Source organism: Pelophylax lessonae (assembly GCF_965119305.1).
Source record: "Pelophylax lessonae genome assembly, chromosome: 9".
In the NCBI taxonomy this organism is placed as follows: Eukaryota; Metazoa; Chordata; class Amphibia; order Anura; family Ranidae; genus Pelophylax; species Pelophylax lessonae.
Genome location: NC_138776.1, coordinates 272992127 through 273009605, shown reverse-complemented (window position 1 = coordinate 273009605; position 17479 = coordinate 272992127). Strand labels below are relative to the sequence as shown.

Sequence of the window (17479 nt, the reverse complement as noted above, 5' to 3'; positions counted from 1 at the left end):
GGTAGATATGTTATAACACAATGTTCTTGTATTTTGTGCAACAACTACATCTTCCGATAGATGGCAGTCTTTTTAAGTTTGTAGCTGCTCTGTGGTAAACTCTATGTCTTTTCTCTGCATAATAAAAGTTCCTGTTTGCAGTTAAGCAGCAACGCCCATGTGGACTGGGCACAGTCTGTCTGATCTGTAGGGCTATATACAGAATTTCTAACAGGTTATGGGCCCAGGGAAAAGCTTGAGAATCCAGACATATCCCAGATACCTAGTCATAGGCAGCTACAGCAAATAAGAAGTGCACGATACAGCAACAGAAAAAAGACTACAAAAGAAAATGGCCAGTAACATGGCTGCAATAAAATTTGCATTTGCAAATCTGAAAAACCAAAACTACCAGTCTGTCTCTTAAATGACTCCCGCTTCTGCCAGAGGTCAATTAGGAGTGGGAGTCCCCGGAGAGCTAAGGCTCTTGTGGCTATCGCTGGATCGAGATAGGCTCAGATAAGTATTGGAGGGAGGGGGTTGGGGGGAGCTGCTACACACAGAAGGTTTACTACTTTCATGCAAAGAATGCATCTTCTGCCTCTACAACCACTTTCAGTGTTTTCAAAATGTCATGAACTAACAAAAATGCTTCAAACTGAGATAAATCCCACACATGAAGATAAGCAACAAAGTGACATCGAAATTGCCCCAGACAATAGAAACGCTGTAAAAGAAGAAACCAGACCACAAGAGGCTTCAATCAGGAAATCCACCACAAGCAATAAAGGCATCTCGGCCAGACATCTGTCATGTCCTATGTTGCTCGCGTAGCATTAAACCAGAGCCAGATTCATGGGATGAGATGAAAAAACTTCCAACTCATGAAAAACAAAAGTGGATCAGAAGCTCTGACAAAATTGCTTGCAACAAACAGATTTATAGAACTGAGACTCAAAATAGGACTAATATAAAAGAGTAGTTGTTGAGTAGGGGTGTTGGAATACATTGTTCATGTATTTTGTGCAACAACTACATCAGCCAGTAGATGCAAGTATTTACAAGTTTGTAGCTTCTCTATGGTAAACTAATATAAGATCCTTTTTTCAGTTAAGCAGCAAAGCCCATGTGGACTGAGTGTTGTCTGTCTGATATGTAGGACTATATACAGAATTTCTAACAAGATGAGAAACAATTATTGGTAGTTATGATTTATGCAGAAGCTTGTTTCTTTACAATTAATGTTTTTCTATATATTCAGAGTGGAGACCTCGGGGGTGATAATATTGATGTTAAAGAAGAGTATACGGAGGAAGATGAGGAATATGGAGTGATAAAGCAGCTTTCTGAAAGACACAAAGATCTCTTTGAGGATATTATGATGGAGCCACCTAATACCAGGAACCCACCAGAGAGATGTCCCCGTCCTCTGTATTCCCGGGATTCCACACAGGAAGCTCACACCATCCCTCACTGTTACAAGGTTGGGACAAAGCATCTAAAACATGAAAGTGATGCATGAAGATGATATTAATCTTTGTGGTTTTAAATCTTTAGTGCTTATACTTTCTGTCATTCTCTTGGTTTAGGTTGAAGATCTGTTAGACCTAAAAGTTGAGATTAAAGCCGAAGAAGAAGAGGAAGAGATGTATATGATGGATGGTCAACAGTCTATGGAGGAGGATGGAGTAACAGAGACATTTAAAGTGGAGGACACTCCTACAGAGATCAGAATAGGTGGGTTATTAACACTAGGTCCATCTCCATTCCTCAATATAATGTCATGTTCCCAACAAATGAGGAGGACGTACTGTATACACCATATGAAAGGTCCATCTCCATTCCTCCAATATAACGTCATGTTCCCAACAAATGAGGAGGAGATACTGTACACCATATGAAAGGTCCATCTCCATTCCTCAATATAACGTCATGTTCCCAACAAATGAGGAGGACGTACTGTACACCATATGAAAGGTCCATCTCCATTCCTCCAATATAACGTCATGTTCCCAACAAATGAGGAGGACGTACTGTACACCATATGAAAGGTCCATCTCCATTCCTCAATATAACGTCATGTCCCCAACAAATGAGGAGGAGATACTGTACACCATATGAAAGGTCCAACTCCATTCCTCAATATAACGTCATGTTCCCAACAAATGAGGAGGAGATACTGTACACCATATGAAAGGTCCAACTCCATTCCTCAATATAACGTTATGTTCTCAACAAATGAGGAGGAGATACTGTACACCATATGAAAGGTCCATCTCCATTCCTCCAATATAACGTCATGTTCCCAACTAATGAGGAGGAGATACTGTACACCATATGAAAGGTCCATCTCCATTCCTCCAATATAACGTCATGTCCCCAACAAATGAGTAGGAGATACTGTACACCATATGAAAGGTCCATCTCCATTCCTCAATATAACGTCATGTTCCCAACAAATGAGGAGGAGATACTGTACACCATATGAAAGGTCCATCTCCATTCCTCAATATAACGCCATGTTCCCAACAAATGAGGAGGACGTACTGTATACACCATATGAAAGGTCCATCTCCATTCCTCAATATAACGTCATGTTCCCAACAAATGAGGAGGAGATACTGTACACCATATGAAAGGTCCTTCTCCATTCCTCAGATCTTTGTCCCACGGGTGACTATTAGACCACCATACACAATGATTAGATTATGAATGATGGAAATTCGTTGATGATGATGAAGGTTTCTCTCTCACAGATGGATGTGATGTTGGGAATTCCTCGGAAGGTTTCCATATTTCGTCTGTGGTCTATGATGGAGGAGATGATGGAAGCGCAGGACATTCTCGGGAAGATCGGCCTTTCTCGTGCTCGGAGTGCGGCCAAAGTTTTAAACGGAAAGATCATCTGCAGAGACACGTGAGACTTCACACCGGTGAAAGGTATAAATGCGCAGAGTGCGGGAAAAGTTTTTTGCGTAAGGATAAACTCCACATACATCGGCAGACCCATACAGGTGAAGATATGCATACGTGTAAAGAGTGCGGGAGATGTTTTATACGGAAAGAGAGACTCCTTGCACACTTGAAAACCCACACAAGTGAAAAGCTACATACATGTGCAGAGTGCGGGAAAAGTTTTGTACGGAAAGAGGTACTCATTTCCCACCTTAGAACCCACACAGGCGATAAGCCTTATTGCTGTCCAAAGTGCGGGAAACATTTCAGCCACAAAGGCAGTCTCAATCAGCATCTGAAAATTCATATCCATGAGAATTCCATGTCATGCTTGGAGTGCGGGAAATGTTTCGAGAAGAGATCCGAACTTATCGTACATCAGAGAGCCCACGCCGGGAAGGCGATCTTTTCATGTTCGGAGTGTGGGAAGTGGTTTCAAAATAAATCCACGCTTATTGTACACCAGAGGAGTCACACCGGTGAGAAGCCATATTCGTGTCCAGAGTGCGGGAAATGTTTTTCCATTATAGGTCACTTCAATCTCCACATGAAACTGCACAGCGGAGAGAAGCCATTCGCCTGTCCAGAGTGCGGGAAATCGTACAGTCGGAAAACTGGACTTATTGCGCACATTAGAAGTCACACGGGTGAGCGTCCTTTTTCATGTTCAGAGTGCGGGAAAAGTTTTGCACTAAAAACCCGACTCTGTAAACACCAGAGAAGCCACACGGGTGAGCGACCTTTCTCCTGCTCGGAGTGCGGGAAATCTTACAGACGGAAGGATGAGCTTGTAGTTCACATGAGAAACCACACGGGCGAGCGACCTTTTCCCTGTTCGGAGTGCGGGAAATCTTACAGGCGGAAGGAGGACCTTGTTGTCCACTTGAGAAGTCACACAGGCGAGCGACCATTTTCCTGTTTGGAGTGCGGAAAATGTTTTTCACAGAAATCACAACTTCTCGTACACCAAAGAAACCACGCGGCCGCGCTTCCTTTTCCGTGATCGGAGTGCGGGAAGTGTTTCCTTTTACAAATGAGATTTTGTTTTTAAACACAGAAGTCATATGAGAGAGCAACTTTTAGTGCGGGAATAGTTTTACTTGTAGGAAAACCTTTTGGACACAAGAAAAGCCACATGGGTCAAAGTCTTCTTTCCTGTCTATAGTGTGGAAAGTGTTTCATTGATAAATGGGACTTTTGCTGTTCAAGTCCTGCAAGAGAGCATTGTTTATATGCTCATAGTGCTGGAAACTTTATACTTTAAAAGAGTAGAATTCACAGACACCAGTAATGCCACCGGTGTCAGAGACTTCTTTCCTGTCCATTGTGTGGAAAGTGTTTTATTGATAAATGGGACCTTGTTTTTACCAGGAAAGCCACACAGGAGAGCATCTTTTTATGCTCATAGTGCGGGAAACGCTTCACTTATGAAGTAAAAAATTTTTTAGACTCCAGAAAAGCTATATGGGTCAAAGTCCTCATTCCTGTCCATCGTGTGGAAAGTGTTTTATTGATAAATGGGACCATGCTGTTCACCAGACGGTTCTAATTATATATGCTCATAGTGCGGGAAATGTGTCACTTCACTAAGGAATATGTCTTGGACACCAGAAAAGCCACACGGGTCAGTCTTCTTTCCTGTCCATAGTGTGGAAAGTGTTTCATTGATAAATGGGACTTTGCTGTTCAAGTCCTGCAAGAGAGCATTGTTTACATGTTCATGGTGTGGGAAACTTTCCACTTTAAAAAGGCAAAATTCACAGACACCAGTAATGCCACCAGTGTTAGAGACTTCTTTCCTGTCCATCGTGTGGAAAGTGTTTTATTGATGGGGTGGCCTAGCAAGTCTCCAGACCTTCATCCTATAGAAAATTTATGGAGGGAACTGAAACTTTGAGTTGCCAAGTGTAACAGAACCTCTGACCCACACTGTACTTGTGGTCTTCCGTCAGTATATGGCTTCCTTACTGTCATGAACATATACAGATATTCCAGCCGCCCTCCATACAAAGCTAGCTTGACACTTAGCTTGTACTGGAATCACTCGTTATTGAACAGTCACATAGAATTTATATACAGCATGGACCTCCCCCCTCCTGATCAGATTACCAAACACAGGTCAGGGGTTGCCTGATTACATTATCATACATATGCAGATGAAATTGTATACAGAAACAGAATTAACCTGAACTAATTTTCTGGACAGAACAATGTGAGGTGATTAACCATTAACAATGGGACAGGCAGCTTTAACACTATCCACATTCCATCTCAATAGATAGACAATAGGACAAGACTGCCAATGACAGTCTGTTCGTCTCCTACATTGAAGAACATGGAATACACATCTACGTATTGCTATGATTATGTAGGAGTCACAGACTTCATAGTAACAGGCTATAGGTCTCACAGCGTAAAGCTACAAAGCTAGCTGACACTTAGCTTGTACTGGAATCACACAGAATATATACAGCATGGACCTCCCCCTCCTGATCAGATTACCAAACACATCAGGGGTTGCCTGATTACATTATCATATGCAGATGAAATTGTATACTGAAACAAAATTAACCTGAACTAATTATCTGGACAGAACAATGTGAGGTGATTAACATTTAACAATGGGACAGGCAGCCTTAACACAATCCACATCAAACCTCAATAGATATACAATAGGACCAGACTGCCAATGACAGTCTGTCTGTCTCCTACATTGAAGTACATGGAATACACATCTATGATTATTTAGGAGTCAAAGACTTCATAGTAACAGGCTATAGGTCTCACAGTGTAAAGCTACAAAGCTAGCTGACACTTAGCTTGTACTGGAATCACACAGAATGTATATACAGCATGGACCTCTACCTCCTGATCAAATTACCAAACACAGGTCAGGGGTTGCCTGATTACATTATCATATGCAGATGAAATTGTATACAGAAACAGAATTAACCTGAATTAATTATCTGGACAGAACAATGTGAGGTGATTAACATTTAACAATGGGGCAGGCAGCCTTAACACTATCCACATTCCATCTCAATAGATAGACAATAGGACAAGGCTGCCTGTGACAGTCTGTCCGTCTCCTACATTGAAGTACATGGAATACATATCTACGTATTGCTATGATTATTTAGGAGTCACAGACTTCATAGTAACAGGCTATAGGTCTCACAGTGTAAAGCTACAAAGATAGCTGACACTTAGCTTGTACTGGAATCACTCGTTATTGAACAGTCACACAGAATTTATATACAGCATGGACCTCCCCCCTCCTGATCAGATTACCACACACAGGTCAGGGGTTGCCTGATTACATTATCATATGCAGATGAAATTGTATACAAAAACAGAATTAACCTACGTAGCGGGTTCTTCACTGTCGGAGCAGTAAAGATGTGGAATTCTCTTCCGCAAACATTTGTATCAGCAGGGAGCATCGATAGTTTCAAAAAACTATTAGATGGGCACCTTAAAGACCACAACGTACAGGGGTATACAATGTACGGTTAACAGCAAACACACACATCATAGGTTGAACTGGATGGACAGATGTCTTTTTTCAACCTCACTAACTATGTAACCTGAACTAATTATCCGGACAGAACAATGTGAGGTGATTAACATTTAAAAATGGGACAGGCAGCCTTAACACTATCCACATTCCATCTCAATAGATAGACAATAGGACAAGACTGCCAATGACAGTCTGTCCGTCTGCTACATTGAAGTACATGGAATACATATCTACGTATTGCTATGATTATTTAGGAGTCAGACTTCATGGGAACAGGCTATAGGTCTCACAGTGTAAAGTGGGATTAAATCTTCATATTCCTTGAGAGATATTGCTGACAAATATTACTGTCCCATTTGAAGCAATCAAAACCATTAAGTATCTGTCTTTCACTCCCAGTGACGTTGAGTACCGTCACACCAAGTGACAGCCAAGAGACCTTAATGATTTATAGAAGATCTGTAAAGAAGAGTGGACCAAAATCCCTCCTGAGATGAGTGCAAACCTGGTCTCTAAATAGCTGTAACTGGTGGACATATGAAACCTGCACAATCATAAACATTTTTGGTGCCCTCTCCGCCATCCTTCAGACCTCCTGATTTGGCAAGGAATTTGGGTCAACACCCTCCTCCAGGACCATAAAAAGCTGGGTCGCCTCAGCAGTCCAGGCTCCTCCTATACCATTGAAATAAAGAACATCTGCCAAGAGTCTTCTATCTTGAGAATTAAAAACTCCAAATTATCTCGGATCCTTTTTATGCCCAACTTATTGAATTGTTCCAGAACCTGAAGAACCCGGGACTTTACTTTCATTTGTATTCTTTTTTTGTTTGCTATCGTATTATTGTCTTTTTTCTGCTGTAATACATTATTATTCCGTAGATGTTTTCTGCACTAATTTACCTTTTCCTCATTAAACTAAATTTTAAAAAATGGTTACTCTTCTTTCGAATGTGCGAAGCCAGTAAAGAATTCCCGTCTCTTCGAGGAGCTCCACCGCGGTGTAAATCTCTGAAGTATTCCTGTCTGCGTGACAGCGAGTATTACCGGCATTTCATTAAAGTCAGGCTTGTTCCATTGATTATTATGGAGGTTTTTGTCTCTGATGAAGCAAGTGGTGGCGGATATTTTAGTGTATAACGGGTTAACTACGGTTTTAACCAACCCCAGTGCCACTCACTGGTGGCAGGCTGCTGGTACTTAGATTGTGGTCCTGCATGCTGGAAAATCTGTGTCAGGTGAGGCTGAGAGCACCAATCACCAAATGGTGGCAGTATAGTGAGATCTAACCAAACACTTCTGTCTTCGTCCCTTTTAGAAAGTTCACCATCACTAGTACCCAGTTCACCATGACTAGTTGTACCCAGTTCACCACCACTAGTACCCAGTTCACTATCACTAGTTGTACCCAGTTCACTATCACTAGTTGTAGCCAGTTCACCAACACTAGTTGTAACAAGTTCACCATCACTAGTTGTACCAAGTTCACCATCACTAGTTGTACCAAGTTCACCATCACTAGTTGTACCCAGTTCACCAACACTAGTTGTACCCAGTTCACCATCACTAGTTGTGCCCAGTTCACCATCACTATTTGTACCTAGTTCACCATCACTGGTTGTACCAAGTTCACCATCACTGGTTGTACCAAGTTCACCATCACTGGTTGTACCAAGTTCACCAACACTGGTTGTACCCAATTCACCAACACTAGTTGTACCTAGTTCACCATCACTATTTGTACCTAGTTCACCATCACTGGTTGTACCCAATTCACCAACACTAGTTGTACCTAGTTCACCATCACTATTTGTACCTAGTTCACCATCACTGGTTGTACCCAGTTCACCATCACTAGTACCCAGTTCACCATCACTAATTGTACCAAGTTCACCATCACTAGTTGTACCCAGTTCACCATCACTAGTTGTACCAAGTTCACCATCACTAGTTGTACCCAGTTCACCAACACTAGTTGTACCCAGTTCACCATCACTAGTTGTGCCCAGTTCACCATCACTATTTGTACCTAGTTCACCATCACTGGTTGTACCAAGTTCACCATCACTGGTTGTACCAAGTTCACCAACACTGGTTGTACCCAATTCACCAACACTAGTTGTACCCAGTTCACCATCACTATTTGTACCTAGTTCACCATCACTGGTTGTACCAAGTTCACCAACACTGGTTGTACCCAATTCACCAACACTAGTTGTACCTAGTTCACCATCACTATTTGTACCTAGTTCACCATCACTGGTTGTACCCAATTCACCAACACTAGTTGTACCTAGTTCACCATCACTATTTGTACCTAGTTCACCATCACTGGTTGTACCCAGTTCACCATCACTAGTACCCAGTTCACCATCACTAATTGTACCCAGTTCACCAACACTGGTTGTACCCACAATTTACCATATTTCAACAAAATGTCAGATGGGGGTAAATGGTTGAAGGGACGGATCTGTTCCAATGACCGCTGTCAAAGCTGGGTTCTCCTATGACATTGGGTAGGTTTCCTTTCCCTTCATGCTCTGTGTTTGGGACAAAATTACCCCAAAGGGCACATGCAGAGCCAGAGAGGCCGATAAGGGGGTACAGACAGTCACTCCATATCAGGTCCTGACTATTGGGTCAACAGGGGGACTCTCCTCTTCCTAGAGTACAATGTGTCCCCCAGTCTGACACACACTACTCAAAAAATAAAAGGAACACTTTGAAAACACATCAGATCTCGATGGGGAAACCTCTCATGCTGGATATCTATACTGGTATGGACTGGGTAATGTTATAGGATTCATACTGGTATGGACTAGGTAATGTTATAGGATCTATTCTGGTATGGACTGAGGAATGTTATAGGATCTATACTGGTATGGACTGGGTATTGTGTTAGCATCTATACTGGTATGGACTGGGGAATGTGTTAGGATCTATACTGGTATGGACTGGGTAATGTGTTAGGATTTATACTGGTATGGACTGGGTAATGTGTTAGGATCTATACTGGTATGGACTGGGTATTGTGTTAGGAAGGAAAGGATGTCACATCGTTTGATGGAAATGAAAATTATCACCCTACAGAGGGCTGAATTCAAAGACACCCTGAAAATCAAAGTGAAAAAATGATGCAGCAGGCGAGTCCATTTTGCTGAGATTTCATTGCAGGACTTCAGAATGGTCCTCAGTAGTGTGTGTGGCCCCCACGTGCTTGTATGCGTACCTGACAACGTCGGGGCATGCTCCTAATGAGATGACGGATGGTCTCCTGGGTTATTTCCTCCCAGATCTGAACCAGGGCATCACTGAGCTCCTGAACAGACTGAGGGGCAACCTGACAGAGTCAGAGGGACCAAAACATAATGTCCCAGAGGTGTTCTAATGGATTTAGGTCAGGCGAGCTTGGGGGCCATTCAATGGTATAAATTCCTTCATCCTCCAGGAATTGGCTTCATACTCTCACCACATGAGGCCGGGCATTGCCGTCCACCAGGAGGAACCCAAGACCCACTGCACCAGCATAGGGTCTGACGATGGGTCCAAAGGTTTCATCCTGATACCTAATAGCAGTCAGGGTGTCATTGTCTAGCTTGTAGAGGTCTGTGCGTCCCTCCATGGATATTCCTCCCCAGACCATCACTGACCCACCACCAAACCAGTCAGGCTGAACGTTGTTACAGGCAGCATAACGTTCTACGCTCCTTCTCCAGACCCTTTCACGTCTGTCACATGTGCTTAGGGTGAACCTGCTCTCATCTGTGAAAAGCACAGGGTGCCAGTGGTGGACCTGCCAATTCTGGTGTTCAATGCAAATGCCAATCGAGCACTACGGTGCCGGGTAGTGAACACAGGGCCCACTAGAAGACGTCGGACCCTCAGTCCAACCTCATGAAGGGCAAATGCTCACATTCAATGGGGCCTGGCACTTTGGAGAGGTGTTTTCTTCACGCATGAATCCTGGTTTTCACTATACAGAGCAGATGGCAGACAGCATGTATGGCGCGTGGGTGAGCGGTTTGCTGATGTCGACGTTATGGATGGAGTGGCCCATGGTGGCGGTGGTGTTATGGTATGGGCAGGCGTACGTTGTGTATGGAGTGGCTCATGGTGGCGGTGGGGTTATGGTATGGGCAGGCATACGTTGTAGATGGAGTGGCCCATGGTGGCGATGGGGTTATGGTATAGGCAGGCGTACGTTGTGTATGGAGTGGCCCATGGTGGCGGTGGGGTTATGGTATGGGCAGGCGTACGTTGTGGACAGAGTGGCCCATGGTGGCGGTGGGGTTATGGTATGGGCAGGCGTACGTTGTGTATGGTGTATGGAGTGGCCCGTGGGGGTGTTGGGGTTATGGTATGGGCAGGCGTATGTTGTTGATGGAGAGGCACATGGTGGCGGTGGGGCTATGGTATGGGCAGGCGTATGTTGTGGATGGAGTGGCCCATGGTTGCGGTGGGGTTATGGTATGGGCAGGCGTACGCTGTGGACGGAGTGGCCCATGGTGGCGGTGGGGTTATGGTATGGGCAGGTGTACGTTGTGGATGGAATTGCCCATGGTGGCGGTGGGGTTATGGTATAGGCAGGCATACGTTATTTATGGAGTGGCCTGTGGTGGCGATGGGGTTATGGTATGGGCAGGCGTATGTTGTGGACGGAGTGGCCCATGGTGGTGGTGGGGTTATGGTATGGGCAGGCGTACGTTGTGGACGGAGTGGCCCATGGTAGCGTTGGGTTTATGATATGGGCAGGCATACTTTGTGGATGAAGAGGCACGTGGTAGCGGTGGGGTTATGGTATGGGCAGGCGTATGTTATGGACAAGGAACACAGGTGCATTTTATTGATGGCATTTTGAATGCACAGAGATACCGTGACGAGATGCTGAGGCCCATTGTTGTGCCATTCATCCACGACCATCACCTCATGTTGCAGCATGATATTGCATGGCCCCATGGTGCAAGGATCTGTACACAATTCCTGGAAGCTGAAAACATCCCAGTTCTTGCATGGCCAGCATACTCACCGGACATGTCACCCATTGAGCATGTTTGGGATGCTCTGGGTCGGCGTATAGGACAGCGTGTTCCAGGTCCTCCAATATCCAGCAACTTCACACAGCCATTGAAGAGGAGAGGACCAACATTCCACAGGAGCCAATCACCAACCTGATCAACTCTATGCCAAGGTGATCTCGGATCACATTTAGCATAAATCACATCATAGCAAGGCATGAGGGGAACATAAGAACCCTAAACTTCAGAAGGGCAAACTTTCCCAGATTTTGCTCAATGATAGAGGAAATAAACTGGGACCAAACCCTAGGAACACTGACCACAGAGGAAAAATGGGAATGCTTTAGGAACATATTAAACAAAAGCATCTCGCAGTGCATTCCAACGGGAAATAAATTTAAAAGAGCCAAAGCCAAACCTGGCTGGCTTAGCCGTAATGTAAATAAACTTATTAGGGAAAAAAAAATGGCCTTCAAGAAATATAAATCGGAGGGCACAGTATCGGCTTTCCAGCATTACAAGGAATTAAATAAGAAATGTAAATCCGAAATCAAAATGGCTAAAATCAACTTCGAGAGACAAATAGTGGAGGATAGTAAAAAGAACCCTAAGAAATTCTTTAAATATACAACAGCAAAAAAACTAGGGCAGAGCATATTGCACACATAATTAACGATGATGGGAGGATGGTTGCAGAGGACATGGATAAGGCAACTGTGCTTAATGCTTTCTTCTCCTCAGTCTTTACACAGGAAAAGGAGGGGTACACTGACCATATGACGGTTTGGTTAGCAGTACTTCACAGGACTTGCCAATATGGCTAGCAGATGGTGAAATCAGGGAAAGGCTGGATAACATTAACACAAATAAATCACCAGGCCCGGATGGCATACATCCAAGAGTACTTGAACTCAGTAAGGTTATATCTAGACCACTTTTCCTGATCTTTGCCGATAGTATTTTGACAGGAAATGTACCAAGGGACTGGAGAAAAGCTAACGTGATACCGATATTCAAAAAAGGGCAGAGGCATGTCCCGGGAAATTATCGGCTGGTCAGCCTGACATCGATAGTATGTAAACTTCTGGAGGGGATGATAAGGGACTATATCCAAGAGTTTGCTAAAGAAAACAACATCATCAGCAGTAATCAGCACGGGTTTACAAAGGGGCGTTCTTGTCAAACCAATCTCTTAACATTCTACGAGGAGGTGAGCTGTGAGCTAGATAGGGGCAGACCAGTGGATGTGGTGTACCTGGATTTTGCTAAGGCATTTGATACAATTCCCCACAAACGCTTGATTTATAAATTAAGGGCGACAGGCATCGACTACAAGGTTTGCTCTTGGATACGGAACTGGTTAAAGGGGCATGTCCAAAGGGTGGTAATAAACAACGCATACTCTGACTGGTCTGGGGTTGTAAGTGGGGTCCCCCAAGGCTCAGTTCTGGGACCAATTTTGTTCAATTTGTTCATAAAAAGCATTGAGGACGGGGTCAGTAGCTCGATTTCAGTTTTTGCAGATGACATAAAATTAAGCAGGGCAATAACTTCACATCGTGAGGCAGAAATCTTACAGAATGACCTAAACAAAATAACAGAGTAGGCAACTACATGGCAAATGAGGTTTAATGTGGATAAGTGCAAGGTATTGCACTTAGGGACCAATAACATAAAAGCAATATACAAGCAAGGGGGGGAACCTCTGGGGGTATCAAAATTGGAGAAAGACCTGGGGGTCTTAGTGGAAGATAGATTAGGCAATAGCATGCAAAGTCAGGCTGCAGCTGCCAAAGCCGGCAGAATATTAGCATGCATAAGGAAAGGGATGTATTCCAGAGATAAAACTATAATCCTTCCACTATATAAAACTCTTGTCCGACCGCATCTGGAGTATTCTGTCCAGTTCTGGTCGCCAGTCCTCAGGAGGGATGTGTTGGAGCTTGCGAGAGTACAGAGAAGGGCAACAAAACTTATTAGGGGATTAGAGGACCTTAATTACGAAGAGCGTTTAGAAGCACTCGATTTATTCTCCCTGGAGAAGAGACGTCTGAGAGGGGACATGATAGCGATTTACAAATACCTCAACGGTGATCAGAGCATATAAAAAAAACGATTCAGTCGCAAGGAATGCATGAGGACACGAGGCATACAATGCAATTAGAGGAGAAGAGATTTAACCTCAGGCTACGCAGGGGGTTCTTTACTGTAAGGGCTACAAGACTGTGGAATTCCCTGCCACAATTGCTAGTAACTGCAGGAAGTATGGCTACTTTTAAAAGACTCTTGGACGTACATCTCAAGGATCGAAACATTCAGGGGTATGAGAAATGAATAGGTCCACACACACCTACACAGGTTGAACTGGATGGACTATTGTCTTTATTCAACCTCAACTACTATGTAACTATGAGATGTGTTGCACTGTGTGAGGCAAATGGTGGTCACACCAGATACTGGTTAGTTTTTGGACCCCCCAATACAGTAAAACTGCACATTTTAGAGTGGCCTTTTATTGTGGCCAGCCTAAGGCACACCTGTGCAATAATCATGCTGTCCAATCAGCATCTTGATATGCCACACCTGTGAGGTGGATGGATTATCTCAGGCAAAGGAGAAGTGATCACTAACACAGATTTACACAGATGTGTGAACAATATTTGAGAGAAATCGGCCTTTTTTGTACATAGAAAAAGTCTTAGATCTTTGAGTTCAGCTCATGAAAAATGGGGGCAAAAACACAAGTGCTGCGTTTATAATTTTTTATAATGTGTTGGACTGGGACATCACCAAAATTAAAAAAAATGGAAGAAGAAGGCCTGGGAACTCATGGGGTTAACTGAAATGTGATCCGGCAACCCTTTAGATTGTAAGCTCCATGAACAACTGTATTGTAAATTGTGCGGCCCCCCTTTTCATTTAAGCGCTGCGTAAACTGTTGGCGCCATATAAATCCTGTATAACAATAATAATAATGCACCACGAAGTCAAGCCAACCAAAAAGAATGTTCAACGACCACGGTGCCTGTAATTGCCACAAGGTGGTGATCTCGCTTATTTGGAGAGGGGCATACATAGCAAGTCTCTATGATACCTACAGACAGGAAGTGATGTTGGGTACAGACAGGAAGTGATGTCAAGTATAAATAGGTTCCCGGCTAGACGGAGGAAACATTGTTGAGATAGACGAGGAGGCAATAGGATATTATAATGAGTAATATAATGATATCACACTACAATCACATAAATTTATATATATAATATTTAGCTCCATACACACACCTATCAATAATTATTATATAATCAATAAATAGAAAAATCAGATCTAATTTTGGAGCCCATCAACATATTCCTTACATACTACGTCTGGGTTTCCTGTAGTTATATGGATCTACCAGCACCGGGAGCCAAGATACTCAGCATCAGGAACGTGGAAACGATATAAATGAGACTCGTCGAAGGCCACCATGTGACATCACTTTATACGGCTGTACACGTCAGCACTCCACCACGTAGGACTTGTCAACCATCTGACACACCAATCAAGCTGTGCTTCAGGTTTCCAGGTCATTCGGTCAGTCTTTAAGATTGTATATGTCCTGGGTTGTGGTTTGTGCTGTTCTGGGTAGGATGGAGTAGGACTAAGGCAGGCCATAGACGATTCGAATTTCGTTCGAAAATCGTAAATGGCAGTGTTATCGAACGATTTTCGTATCTTTAGTGTGGTATGTAAAACGTTCGATTTTCGTACGACAGCAAAAATTCTGCGAAATTTTTGCGAAAATCGGCCGAATTTCGTATCATTAGTGGGGGAGTTGAATGATTTCGCCTAACAAAACACAGAACAGTAGGGAGTGTGTCCGGTAGAGATGTGGTTAAAAGGCACAAAAAATAGTGTTTTGTCGTACGATTTTCGGCTCACATTGATGGTACACTCGATGATGTGCACGAGTGCCGCTTTCGTTTATCGAACGATAAATCGTACGAAATTCGAATCGTCTATGGCCTGCCTTAGTGATGGTGAACCTTGGCACCCCAGATGTTTTTGGAACTATATTTACCATGATGCTCATGCTCTCTGCAGTGTAGTTGAGCGTCATGGGAAATGTAGATCCAAAACATCTGGGGTGCCAAGGTTCCCCATCACTGGATTGGGTGATGTTTGGGTGGAGCTTATTTGAGCCTGGTACTGGTTGCTGCGAGTGGTCAGGAAGGTTAGAGGTGACTGGGATTTTTGGATAACTTGATATGTTCCAGTTATTGGAGGCCACAGACTGGGGAAGTCTTGGGTCCAACTAAGAGGTGGATTTTCTTTATTTGACTGTTTTGTACATCAAATGGGAAATTGTGTCCCTATATAGCCAAAAATTCCTCCTTTTGCTGCAGCAACCTACCTCAAGCAACCCCTCTTTGCATTGAAATACATACCAGGGGGGTCCATCTTGGATATAGTCTAGTTGAGGGTGCTTTTGGACCACACCCCATCCCCCATTGAACACACATTCCAATGTTACCTTTTTGTTTTCTGTTTGATATTTAGAATAATGAGTCAGCACTCCAAGAGCTTTCTTTTCATTATGGAGATAATAAAACTGATATAACATTTTCAGTTCATGACCCATCTACGAAGAGGAGCGTCCTCTACAGATCACATGATCACGTCAATGAGGATGGAGGAGAACCAGTGTCAAGGCCTGGAGAAGATATTACACTTCACCCTGGAGATCATCTACCTGCTGACCGGAGAGGTGAGGAGGATTCTGGGAGGTCACATGACATCACTCTTATCTCTTAATAAAACACAGACCTGACTGGAGAGGTGAGGAGGATTCTGGGAGGTCACATGACATCACTCTTATCTCTATTAAAAAAACACAGACCTGACCGGAGAGGTGAGGAGGATTCTGGGAGGTCACATGACATCACTCTTACCTCTATTAATAAAACACAGACCTGACCGGAGAGGTGAGGAGGATTCTGGGAGGTCACATGACATCACTCATCTCTATTAATAAAACACAAACCTGACCGGAGAGGTGAGGAGGATTCTGGGAGGTCACATGACATCACTCTTATCTCTATTAATAATACACAGACCTGACCGGAGAGGTGAGGAGGATTCTGGGAGGTCACATGACATCACTCTTATCTCTATTAATAAAACACAGACCTGACCGAAGAGGTGAGGAGGATTCTGGGAGGTCACATGACATCACTCTTATTCTCAATACAGAGTTTTCCTCTTGTGAAGTATGGGGATCATATGGCCATCAAAGTGCCTCAATATCGCTCCCTAAAGTTTAGGAAACACAACAGACAAAAGATTTGGCACATCATGAACAAGATGTCTGAGCTGCTGACAGGAGAGGTGAGCGGTGCTGGGAATTCTGGGACATTATCCAGTAACAGACAAGGGATGTGTCTGGATGGTGACTGTATCATTGTGTGTGTCAGGTTCCTATAAGGTGTCAGGATGTCACTGTCTATTTCTCCATGGAGGAGTGGGAGTATTTAGAAGGACACAAGGATCTCTACAAGGACGTCATGATGGAGAATCAGCCGCCCCTCACATCACCGGGTAAGAGGAGACTTTATTGTAAAGGAGAGAGCAGTACGGAGGATCCACCTAGATCCCCCATCATCTGATAAACACATAGAAACAATGTATTCAGTCAGTGTGTGTGTTTCCTACAGATGGATCCAGTAATGGGAACCCACCAGAGAGATGTCCCCGTCCTCTGTATTCCTGGGATTCCACACAGGAAGGTCACACCATCCCTCACCATCATCAGGTAGATGAGGAACAATCACTGATAGTATCATTAGGATCTGTACATTATCTGCATTGTTACCATTGATGTCATTTTTATTATATATTCAGAGTGGAAACCTGAGAGATTCTAAAGTTATTGTTAAAAAAGAGAGAAAAGAAAGGAATGATGAAGATCGGGCGATGAAGGAATCAGACATTCCAAAAGGACACAAGGATCTATACCTGGACAACAAGGTG

General features: G+C 43.6%; 2 protein-coding genes across 2 annotated transcripts in view; both read left to right on the top strand.

The window, feature by feature from the left end:
• Positions 1–17479, top strand: part of LOC309564474 (uncharacterized protein) — a gene marked incomplete at its 3' end in the record, with an annotated part of 139275 nt that overhangs the window by 98901 nt on the left and 22895 nt on the right. The window contains exons 11-15 of the mRNA XM_082269103.1: positions 1241–1309; positions 1569–1627; positions 4100–4235; positions 7337–7516; positions 16703–16837. Coding sequence (XP_082125229.1) covers positions 1241–1309; positions 1569–1627; positions 4100–4235; positions 7337–7516; positions 16703–16837 — 579 coding nt within the window. The remainder of the gene's footprint in view (positions 1–1240; positions 1310–1568; positions 1628–4099; positions 4236–7336; positions 7517–16702; positions 16838–17479) is intronic.
• Positions 1634–4018, top strand: LOC309562763 (uncharacterized protein). The gene is made up of 2 exons (XM_082267061.1): positions 1634–1716; positions 2736–4018. The coding sequence occupies exons 1-2, from the start codon at positions 1635–1637 to the stop codon at positions 3935–3937; spliced, it is 1284 nt and encodes a 427-aa protein (XP_082123187.1). The 5' UTR covers position 1634; the 3' UTR covers positions 3938–4018.